We start from the raw sequence: 11332 nt of genomic DNA on the forward strand, positions 1-11332 counted from the left end.
CACCGCCCGCAATTGAAGCAGCGGGGAGTGAGGGCGGTGGGACCGGGCAAAGGCGGGAGCGGGAAAACCGGGAGCGAAACCTGGAGAGGGTAACGTCACCGGCAGCCCCGGGACCGCGCTGGGTCCTGGGTGGTTCCCGCGCCGCAGGGCTGGGCTCGCCCACGCGTGTGTACCCGCGCACCCCCGCACATGCGGCGGGGCCGGCACTGCGCATGCGCCCCGGCACGGCGGGCGCGGAGCGGAGGGTGGGGGCCGGGCCCGTGACTCAGGTAACGCGACCCCCGGCCCCTGCGGCCCCGCCGGGACGGGACACCCCGCTCCCACCTCCCCCGGGCGGCCGGACGGGGCTCGCCGCCTCCGGGGAGCTCGGTACCGGCGGTGCCCCCTGGAGGGGCAGCCTCGCGCGGAGGGCACCGGGCGTGCGGGGCCTGTGCTGCGCCCCGCGGGGCGGGAGGAGCTGGCGGTGGGGCCGGGGGGTCTGGGCACCGCCCCGGGGGCGGCAGATCCCTGATTTTATCTTGTTGACCTTGACTCGTTTTCCGGGAAGGAACTGGGAACGTCCCTGGAGCGGCGGGGTAACAAACACCGCCGGTGGTCCCGCTTCGGGCGGGGATCACGGTGAGGGCCCGACCTGCTGGGGACGGGCGCTTCTCCAAAATCTGCCACTGAGCTCGGGTCTAGGCTCGAGATCTACTGAGCAAGCCCGAAGCTGCTGAATGTTCAGCACAGGGAGCGGCAGCAGCAGCGTTTGCCTTCGGATTGTTTGAAGTAGTTTCTCTTGCCAATGGGGTCTGGGCAGCCGGTGTGGAGATGGGAGAATGAATCGGTTGCAAGGGACAGTCGGTAGCGTGTGGGTCGTGGAGGGCCTGCTGAGGATAGTCTGCTTCCTGGAGTTTGTACTTGGAACCCATTCTGACAGACTGCTGAGTTAAGAGGCTGCTCCAGCTCTCACCCACCTCCGGTTCAACTGTATCCTTCGAATTGGCTGCAGAGTTTTATTTTGCATGAAGCTGTTTGGAGTCGTCAATTCTGAAATTGTCTTCAATTCTGAAAGTGGATGTTCTCAAATAGTCTTGGAATTCTTACTGTGAAACTGTTAGAGTATGGTCAAGCAGGTGGCTCTGTTGTCCTGTCGTTTTTAACCTCTGAGTGCAAATTCTGTCCTATCTAAATAGTATTTTGGGGTTTTTTCTGCTTAAATTCACATAAAATTGTGAGGTTCTCACACAGTGTTCCAAATTCCTGGGCTCGGCCTTGCTGAACTTTCCATCCTGATTAAGGTTCTGTAAACACATTCTGTGCAGGTTTTTGCTGAAGTGAGGAGTCTTTGACAAAGGTGTTTATTTTAGTCATCCTTGTCATCCATAGCAGTGGCTTCCCTGCATGAGGCACTCAGAGGAATGCTGGTCAAATTTAGAAACAAATCATTTCTATTCTAAGTTTGTAAGAGAACACTCTGATTAACATTCAGGTTTCCACTCAGATCTGGTTGCGGGAGGGGGTAAAATGAGCCTGACAGCAGAGCCCGATGCAGCTGATCCTCTGTGTCTGCTTGTGGAGTGCAGCTGGGGGGTTATTGCTGCCTTTTTTGGACCTTGGAGAAGGTCCCCCCAACCTGAATGGGAGGTTGGGACTGTTTTGAACTCAAGCAGAAGAGGCAGGAAGCTGAGGGCAAAAAAAGGTGAACTGACAAACTCTGCAGGTTTCTGGCTGATGTGGGGAGAGCTCTGGGCTCGTGAGCCCGCTTACTCTCTTGTTCTGGGGAGTAGTGCAATAGATACTGCTGCTGTTACACACTAAATGCTCTGACTGTGCCTAATTGCTAATTAATAACAACTGTAGACACAGTTGTGGTCTTGGAAGTGAGCTGGCAGAGCTAGCTGAGAGATGCTATTGGAGAGTCAGTTTTGTAGCAGAACATCCCTGCTTTCCTTCTCAGCTCATTTGAACAGTGTGGCCAGATGTGAATTTGCTGCTGCCACAAGCAACAGAGTTCAGAACCTCCAGAGTTATTTTGTTCTTGTAGCAGTAGTCACTTTCTTTATAGAGAAGATGGCAGGATCGGGCAGGGGTTTATTTCTCTCTCTGGTCTGACTCTTGTAGTGTTTTCAAATTGTGCATTGTGTGTTGGGGATTACTGGAGGTGTGATGTAACGGAATGGACAAGGCCTTTTTGCAATGATTGATTTAATTCTTTTTTCCAGTGAAAATGAAGCACTTACATATTTTTATCGCTGTCCTGTTCATTCCATGGAGCTTTTCTTTGGCAAAGTATGATGAATTTGAGGATGGAGATGACATTTTAGAATACGATGATAATGACTTCGCTGAATTTGAAGATGTGAATGAAGATACAGTCACAGAGTCTCCTCAGAGGATCATCACTACAGAAGACGATGAAGAAGAAGCCACTGTAGAGCTTGAAGGTCAGGATGAAAATCAGGAAGACTTTGATGATGCAGACACACAGGTATGGCCTTGTCCCCTTCCTCTATGTGTTTTCTAATAGTGTCTCTGCACCTTTCTTTCTCTTTTAGGATTTTACTTGCTGGGCTTTGGATTTTCATACTGTTTGTAATTTTGTCCTTTAGGAAGGTGACACTGAAAGTGAACCATATGATGATGAGGAGTTTGAAGGGTATGAAGAGAAACCAGATGCATCTCATAGCAAAAATAAAGACCCCATAACAATAGTTAATGTACGTATAACTATTGATCCAGTTTCTATTTGGAGTTTCATCACTTATTTTCTTAAGACAGTACACCAGGAATGTCACTGAAGTACTAATATGCACTTACAATGAACACAGTGTGTTTTTAGCTTATTTATGGCTTAAGTGTCAGACTAGAACTTGTCAGCTCTGTTGGTTTTTAAAGCCAGTCTCTCTGCCCATGCTGCATCACCTTTTTGCCTCCCAAAATAGTCTTTCACAGAACAATCAGGTACTCAAGGTCTGCATTTTTGTTACCCCTGAGATCTCTTTTTAGGTATTATAGCTGACCTTGGCAGTGAAAATTAAGATTTGGGTACTTTTGTGACTCAAGGGTGGTACAGTGATAGCAGAATGGCTAATTAGCCTTTGAAGTGGCAAGGTCAGGAAGGCTTCCCTGCTCCCCCGTGGAGTCTGTGGCTCTGTGTGGCATGCTGAGAATGTTCCTGGGCACTGGGTGTTAGTTTGGATTTCCAAAGAAGTTACGATCACATAATGCTGTGATGGGCAGGGCATCAAGCCCAAATGCTTGGTGAATTGAAGTGCTGGGCTGCTTACTCTGAGGGATGTGTGCTAGCCCAGGCTCACTTGGAAGTGAGTGCTGTGTTTGTATTAAGCAGGTATTTTGGGAATGCTGTTATCAGTTGTTTCCTGTATGATTACTGTGCCCCAGTAACCCAAGTGCCTTACGTAGGCTTAGCTCTCTCGTTAGCTTATTGCTGTGTTGGGGATGGAGCTTCTCCGGTACTCTGTGTTTCCCAAATTTTCATGTGTATAAAATCCACTCGTTCAATATGTAAATCACAGTTTCTGTTCCCTTACACAGGTCCCTGCTCACCTTCAAAACAGCTGGGAGAGTTACTACATGGAGATCCTGATGGTAACAGGTCTCCTGGCTTACATCATGAACTACATCATTGGGAAGAACAAAAACAACCGCCTGGCTCATGCTTGGTTCAACACTCACAGGGAGCTGCTAGAAAGTAACTTTGCTCTTGTTGGTGAGTTCCATAATGACACGGATCCAATTTTAGTATTTGAATAAAGCTGGGTTTAGACTGGCATTTAGGCTGTAGAGAATCCTTCTCTGTGCTGGGGTATCGTGAGCTCTAAGCCTTCTGCTGAGCTATGGTGTCTCAGTTTGTGAGTTTAAATTGCAGTTCTCTGTCGCTGTTGTTTTTCCTCAGGGGATGATGGCACTAATAAAGAAGCTACAAGCACTGGGAAACTAAATCAAGAAAATGAACACATATATAACTTGTGGTGCTCTGGAAGGGTGTGCTGTGAAGGAATGCTCATCCAGTTAAAGGTAAGAATGAGGGAGTTTGTGATGCTGTTTACGTGTCACCAGTTGTCAGGTTCTAGAGGCTTTTCCATTCCTGTGTGAGCAGCAAGGAATCCCAGCTTGGCATTTGTGCTCACATGCAGATACAGAGTTCTGAATACACACACAGAGGAGGGAAAACTGGTCATCTGAAGGTCTGTACAGACCTGTATTCTGGCCCGTAAAGCTGGCACCAAAGAGCAAGTGCTTGCAGAAAGAGTATAGAAACCAGAGGTGTAGTGTGAACAGAGGTAACTGTAGGCTGAAGAGCCCACCTGCCACTTACAGGGATAAATGGACCAACAGGAATTCCAATGAGGTACAGCAAAGACAAATACTCTGCACCTCGGATGGAACAGTCCCACAGTTCATCTTCTGACTTGAGGGAACAAAACCCTGAGAAACTCTTCCAGTGCAGAAAGTGGGCCTGCTTTTGAGCTGTACTGGTCACAGAGGGAAAACTCAGCTTAGATATTAGGAAAGAATTTTTTACTGTTGTCTATTCAGCTGTTTTCTGTGTTTACCACCTCGTGTTTTTAGTTTCTCAAGAGACAGGACCTGCTGAACGTCCTGGCGCGCATGATGAGGCCGGCGTCGGACCAAGTGGTGAGTACTCAGCCCTTCAGGTTAGCTCTGATAAACTTGTATTCCTTTGCTTCTGCTCTGCTGCTTTTGATTGTTCCAGGTGATTTCTGTAGTATTCCATATCTTCCAGTTCAGTAACTGTTAAAACAACCTCAAAGAATTGTTTGTATTTCTTTCCTGCCTGTGAAATGCAAACTGCTGATGACTGGAAGTTGCTTTATCTGTGGATTTTATCGTTTGAATGGTTTCGTGAGCAGTCTATCATGATTCAAGACCTCATCTTGATAAAAAGTGGTTTTACAATCTGAAATACTTAGTGATTGTTTGTCTGTCTGTTCAGTCTGCCGGAACAGGACTGCTTAGCCCATATGTTGGTCTGGATATTATATTCTTAATGTTACTTTTTGCCTTCCTACTTGGTCTTAGAGAGCATAAGTGCCAAGAGAGGTTACATTTGAAGAACACTATGTGCACTGTGAATACTCTTTCCATGCATCTATAATTGTATTTACTTATTCTATTAAAAATAATTAATTGCAAATTAGTTTTACAACTCTGCTGTTCTAATCACCATCATTACAGCACAATACTGAATTGTGTGCTCAGTCTAATTAAAAAGCTCCCTTACTTTAAGACACACTGAAAAGCTTTAAACCAACCACCTTTTTCTTAGGTGTGTCTCTCCTTGCTTAGTCCTTGTTCTTAGGAATCAAAGTGTCAGACAAACATTGAAATCTGACCAGGGCTAATAACTTCGTTTCACAGCAAATAAAAGTGACAATGAATGATGAAGATATGGACACATATGTGTTTGCTGTTGGAACCAGAAAAGCACTGGTGAGACTTCAGAAAGAGATGCAGGACCTGGTATGTACATGCACATTGATAAATAATAGCATATAAGAATTTAATCTGCGTATTGATTGTTTTCTTGGGAACAGCTGAAAACCTGTGACTGACCTGTTGGAATTTGTGGGGAAAAGACATTTTCATCTACAGATAAAAGTCTAATGGAATCAAACATCAGAAGTGCTCCCTGTGTCAGATCTGCAGGGAAAGAGGCGGTGGAAAGCAGCTTACACCTTTCTTTTGGGGTACAGTTGGTTTAGGAGAGGCTGCAGTATTTTGTCAGCATACATGAGTGTTACTTCACCTCATTTAATTTGCACAAAAGACTTCTTCAAGGATTGAAAAGTAAACTTAATTAGTGATATGTGATGTGGAAAATTTAGGTTTAAATAATCTGTTTTTACATGATCTGAAATTAAAACTTCCCATATGTTCAAGCCCTGAAAAGAATTGCAGAGCTTGCAAAGAATCCAGTGATAACAAGCACTGCTTTGCAAATCTTTTCTCTCAAGTAACAGCATGAAGTGTGGTTGGTAGGATGCCAGTTTTTGTTCTGTTATCAAACAATGTAAGCAAAATGCCTTAATCCAATTTGAACACTCCAGCATGGATGTATTAGAATTGTTTTATCTTCTTCCTTAAAGTCCTGCCTTCTGAAGGAAAATAGTAACTTAAAGACTGTTGATGCTGTGTGCTTTACTTCGTTTGAAATGTCCCCAGCCAGGCTGAGTGACTAAGTATATTTTTTGTTGTTTCTTTTCAGGTTCTTTTAGGGGTCCCACTGTTGCAGAACAGTTCAGTCTGATAAGATACTTACAGGCTTGTGTTTATTTTTCTTTCTCATTGCTCTCTTTGAAACAGAGTGAATTCTGCAGTGATAAACCTAAGTCTGGTGCAAAATATGGGCTTCCAGATTCGCTGGCTATCTTGTCAGAGATGGGAGAGGTCACAGAGGGAATGATGGACGCTAAGGTAAACTTGAATGAATTAATACAAATACTCCTTGGTAATCCTGGCATTTACAGCTTGTATGTTCTAAAAAGTTAAAAGGAAAAGTTAAAGGAAAAAGTTCACATCTTTATCAGTGTCACTGTGGCAAGCTGAGCACAGCAATTTCCTGAGTGACATACAGAACCACAGAATGGTTTTGGCTGGAAGGGGCCTTAAAAATCATCCAGTTCCAGCCCCCTGCCATGGGCAGGGAACCTGGCAAACCCACATGGAGTGGGTAGGCCGCAGCTGGATTGGTGCTGGGAAAAACTAATCCCCGTTTTTCTTTCAGATGATCCATTTCCTCACACACTACGCTGACAAGATTGAGTCTGTCCAATTCTCGGACCAGTTCTCCGGTCCAAAACTTATGCAAGAGTACGTATAAAGGCAGAGCTCTGTTCAGGCTGATTCTCAGCTGTGCTTTAGCAATACACAGAGGCAGCATCTCTGCTGTTTCCCTGAGCCTCCTAGTCCAGAGGTACTGTCAGGGGCTGCTTCAGAACTGCCAAGTGGTGGGTGATGTATCTTATCTGAATTACCACATAGGTTTTTGCAAGGGTGTATTATGCTCACAGGTGGATAAATAAATGAACATAAAGAAACATATTTTGATTTAATTATAAGACAGCTTATGTGTGTACCTTGTACTAAAATTGTGAAGGATCTGTGAAATGTAGGCCTTAGATTTTCACATTAGAATACTGTGGGATTTGGGGCAGTGAATACTTAAACTCTTGAGAAAATATTTTGTTCTCCCAAAATATTTAGAGATCTTCAGTGGTATAAACAACAAGGGGATGTGTGAAGCTGAATGTAATTAAAAATATACAGGCCTTCGTAGTGCTCAGATGCCCTCTTGACACTCAGAGGGACTGGTGCTGTATGTTTCCACACTCATGCCTTTCCTCTGCAGGCTCTTGGGTAAAACACTTCAGGAATCCGAATAGTTTGAAACTTAACTTTGGGTTATAGCCAGGCTTTTAATGTTTATTTTATTGAAGTACTTTCCAAGAGTCTTTTGGGTTTTGATGAGGTTTTTCCAACTAATGGTAGTTACTTTGTATTTTTCTTCACTCATTCCAAAGATTTGTTTCTTTCCTCCAGGGAGGGCCAGCTTACAAAACTGCCCGAAACTAAAAAGACACTTCTGTTTACATTTAATGGTAAGAGAACTGTTGTCTGTGTGTGTCTGGGGGAGTGTTGGGCTTTATTTGTGTAAGTCACATGATCTGTCACCTGTGGAAGATAATGTGTGATAAATTACTTCAGTGCATGCAGAAGGATCATTGATTGATAAACAGAAGGCAGCAATACACTGCAGACCAAGCAGCATATTGTTGTGATAACAGGACACTCAGTCTTGCTGTTATTGACCTCAGCTCACACTCTTCTCTCTTGGGGTGGCTTTAAAAACCACAAGCCTTGCAGTTTGAACTTGCGCAGGCTCAATTGGTTTACCCTGGTTTGAAGTAGAAGTAGCTTGTTGGGAATCTATTCTAGAAAAGAATAGATCATCAAATCTCTTCAAAATTCAATCCCATAGCTCCAAATGAAGCTTCCTAAAGAGTAGGATAAGAGCATCTTTATTTCATGAACAGTGTGAGCCATAAGGGAAGAGCATCACAGCAAGTAGACAAGTACTGCCAGTCTGTCTGAATGAACAAGGAACTCTTTTATTTCAGTGCCTGGTTCAGGCAACACTTCCCCAAAGGACATGGAGTCTTTGCTGCCTCTGATGAGCATGGTTATCTACTCCATTGACAAAGCAAAGAAGTTCCGGCTGAACAGAGAAGTAAGTAGTGTCTGGTTTTCTGTCTTCTGAACATTGTGTGGAATTGGAACCATTACCACTGGATCCTTCTGGATCCACTGGATCCTTCTGTTTCTTGTATGACTGGTAGAGATCCTGCGTCCTGCTCATGGGGAAATCAGTACAAACTGCATTTGCTTTTCTCTGTGCAAAGGGTAAACAAAAAGCTGACAAGAACAGGGCTCGGGTGGAAGAGAACTTCCTCAAGCTGACTCACGTGCAGAGACAGGAGGCTGCCCAGTCCCGCCGAGAGGAGAAGAAACGTGCGGAGAAGGAGCGAATCATGAATGAAGAAGATCCTGAGAAGCAGCGTCGGCTGGAGGTGAGGTGGATGTTCACAGTGGTACAGGCTGCTGGCAGATCCCTCCTAGGAGATCTCCAGGGCTGCCCGTAGGCATTGTAGCAGTGGCAACTTTGATTTCTATTTGCTGGAGGGCAGACAACTGTCAGGGTCTTTGCTGCTGCTTTCTGAAATACATGAAGGTTCCCGGTGAGATGTGAACCCAGTGCTGGAGGGCTTTGTTGTTTGGCTCTGAAATGATCTGCTTGCTCTTTGAAGAGATCACCCGTGTTTATTCAGATCCCTGTCCTTGCCTACAGGAAGCTGCTCTGCGGCGTGAGCAGAAGAAGCTTGAGAAGAAGCAGATGAAGATGAAGCAAATCAAAGTGAAAGCCATGTGACTGTCATGAGAAGCATCTCGGTGCCACCTGTGGAATTGTTATTCACGGGGTACAAAGACCTACATAACTCCATAATCCTCTGATTCCTTGAACACTAGTAACCATTAAGAGAGAAGTTCTTGCATTGGTGTAACTTATTTAAGTATTACAGCAAAATGTGTGGAGAGCTTTGTCTTGGCAGTTCTGTTCCAGATGGTACAAAGTTTCGCTACTTGTCTGTTTAAAAAAAAATTGCAATATTCTTGAATGCTTTTTGTCATTTTTTCTTTAAAAACAGAAGATTGTAAACCTGTCCATGTGTGCTGGTAACATATTCATGCTTTGGTTTTAAACTTTGATTTTAGTCATTGTGAGGGAAAGGGGAAAAACTTAGGGGGAGGAAAACTGCACAATAAACATTTACTTGCATTTATTTGCATCAAGGCACAACACTTAGAGCCTTCCATACCCAGTATGGATTCTTCAGGGATTTAAGCCCAGCAGAATAGAAGTTCTAATAGAAGTAGAAGATTTTTTATCTTCTTTTTTTTTTTACAAAGGCCTGAAGCAGTATTAGGTCACCTGTGGGCATGACTGGCTTATGTGTGTAACACAGAGATGGTTAGAACCAAGGGAATGGAATACATGGACAGTTTCCTACTTGTGTGTTTGGATGCTGCAAACTTAACACAGTGTGAAGTCTGTGATGTCAGCATAGTGTTCCTTCAGGAGTGAGTGCATGGTGAGTTAGCAACTCAACCAGCTTTCCTTCAGTATATTTAACTGTTCAAATTTGCCTCAACCCCTTCTCTCCTGATCTCAGCAGCTGCTGCCCAGTTCACTTCAGCCAGGAGCCAGATCTAGTGGAGTACCTGCAACTGCCAATCTCCCCAAGCCAGTGAAAACGTTTCAGAGGATACTTGTCCTCTTCATCTGGTCAGTGATCACTTCAGGGTTTTTGAATCTAAATGGGAAGAATGAAGTGAATGCCCTGTGCAAGCACTTCGCTGGGAGAGCTCTGCATTTTATAAATGCTTCCTGTCCAGAAGGCATTTTATTGTTGCTTGTAACAGACTTTTAACAGTTTTGTGGGGAAACAGTGTCCTGTGTGTTCTTGTTCAATACTTTGTGGAAACTTGGTTCTGAGGCAATAAGAATTAGCTGCTGTTGAAACAGCAATTGCTTAAACTTCTTGTTCCAGCATAGGATACTTCACCCTGATTGAAATGCAAATGTCTGTAACCTGGTACATGCAAATACATTAATTTTATAATGGTTGGTAAAATTATTTAAAACCAAAACTAATGTAGATTATGTGAAATTTTAGCACTATTTAGCTTTAAAGATTAATATGTTATTGTTTCACAGAGTTCTTTGAAAGGAAATACTAGTTTGTGCTCTTTTAAGTAAGTGGACAGCTTTCCTGAAGTCCCATCCAGTTGTGGGCCATGGCAGCTAATTTTGTAATACGAACATTCAAATGAACAATCTAATGAATAGTAAAATATAATTGAAACACTCCTGCTTTACTTGGCTCGTTTCAGCGTTCCTTTCATTTACTAGAATCTCAAAGCCTCCTTTGTCCTGGGTAAGTTTTGGTGTAGGTTTTAAACGCAAGGAGGAGCTGGTGCTACCTGTGCTGTACTGTGCTGGAAGTGGTTCCTGCTGGGCGAGGGCTGGAGGAAGGTGTCTCTCCCCTTGTGCAGGCTGGGTTGGGGGGAGATGGAGAATCTGCCCCCAGATGGACAGAGCAGGGTCCCTGTTGAGGGCACAGCCTTGGCCACTCTCTGAGGGATCCAATCAATCACAGGATTGATTAGTTTGGACAAGACCTCCCAGATGATTCAACCTGTGCCTGATCCCCACCTTGTCACCCAGCCCAGAGCACTGAGTGCCATGTCCAGTCGCTCCTTGGACACCTCCAGCGATGGGGACTCCACTGCCTCCCTGGGCAGCCCCTTCCAATGTTTAAGAACCCTTTATGTGAAGAAATTCCTCTTGATGTCCAACCTGAACCTCTCCCGGCACAGCTTGAGGCCTTTTCCTCTCATCCTGTACCCCGTTCCCTGGGAGCAGAGCCTGATCCCCCCCTGGCTGCTCCCTCCTGTCAGGGAGTTGTGCAGAGCCACAAGGTCCCCCCTGAGCCTCCTTTGCTCCAGGCTGAGCTGCTCCTGGTGCTCCAGGCCCTTCCCCAGTTCTGTTCCCTTCTCTGGACACACTCCAGCCCCTCAGTCTCTTTTTAAAGTGAGGGGACCAGAAGTGGACACAGCACTTGGGCTGTGGCCTCACCAGTGCCCGGCACAGGGGCACAATCCCTGCCCTGGCCCTGCTGACCACACGTTTTGACAAGCCAGGTGCCATAGGCCTTCTTGCCCACCTGGGCTCACGTTCAGCTGCCTG

General features: G+C 45.2%; 1 protein-coding gene across 2 annotated transcripts; it reads left to right on the plus strand.

Annotated features, from left to right (window-relative positions):
• On the plus strand, positions 1 to 10461 carry CCDC47 (coiled-coil domain containing 47). Of its 2 annotated transcripts, none has more exons than XM_039564516.1 (13): positions 1 to 89; positions 2205 to 2470; positions 2592 to 2699; positions 3538 to 3712; positions 3899 to 4020; positions 4576 to 4641; positions 5386 to 5487; positions 6331 to 6441; positions 6752 to 6837; positions 7567 to 7625; positions 8145 to 8254; positions 8427 to 8594; positions 8873 to 10461. In XM_039564516.1, exons 2-13 carry the CDS (start codon positions 2210 to 2212, stop codon positions 8951 to 8953), a joined length of 1449 nt encoding a protein of 482 aa, XP_039420450.1. In that variant the 5' UTR covers positions 1 to 89; positions 2205 to 2209; the 3' UTR covers positions 8954 to 10461. The 2 variants fall into 2 exon arrangements, with proteins under 2 accessions (XP_039420450.1, XP_039420451.1); XM_039564517.1 differs by lacking the exon at positions 1 to 89 and adding an exon at positions 141 to 269.
• The last annotated feature ends 871 nt before the right edge of the window (positions 10462 to 11332 follow it).

This window comes from Corvus cornix, chromosome 23, assembly GCF_000738735.6.
Source record: "Corvus cornix cornix isolate S_Up_H32 chromosome 23, ASM73873v5, whole genome shotgun sequence".
NCBI lineage: Eukaryota > Metazoa > Chordata > Aves > Passeriformes > Corvidae > Corvus > Corvus cornix.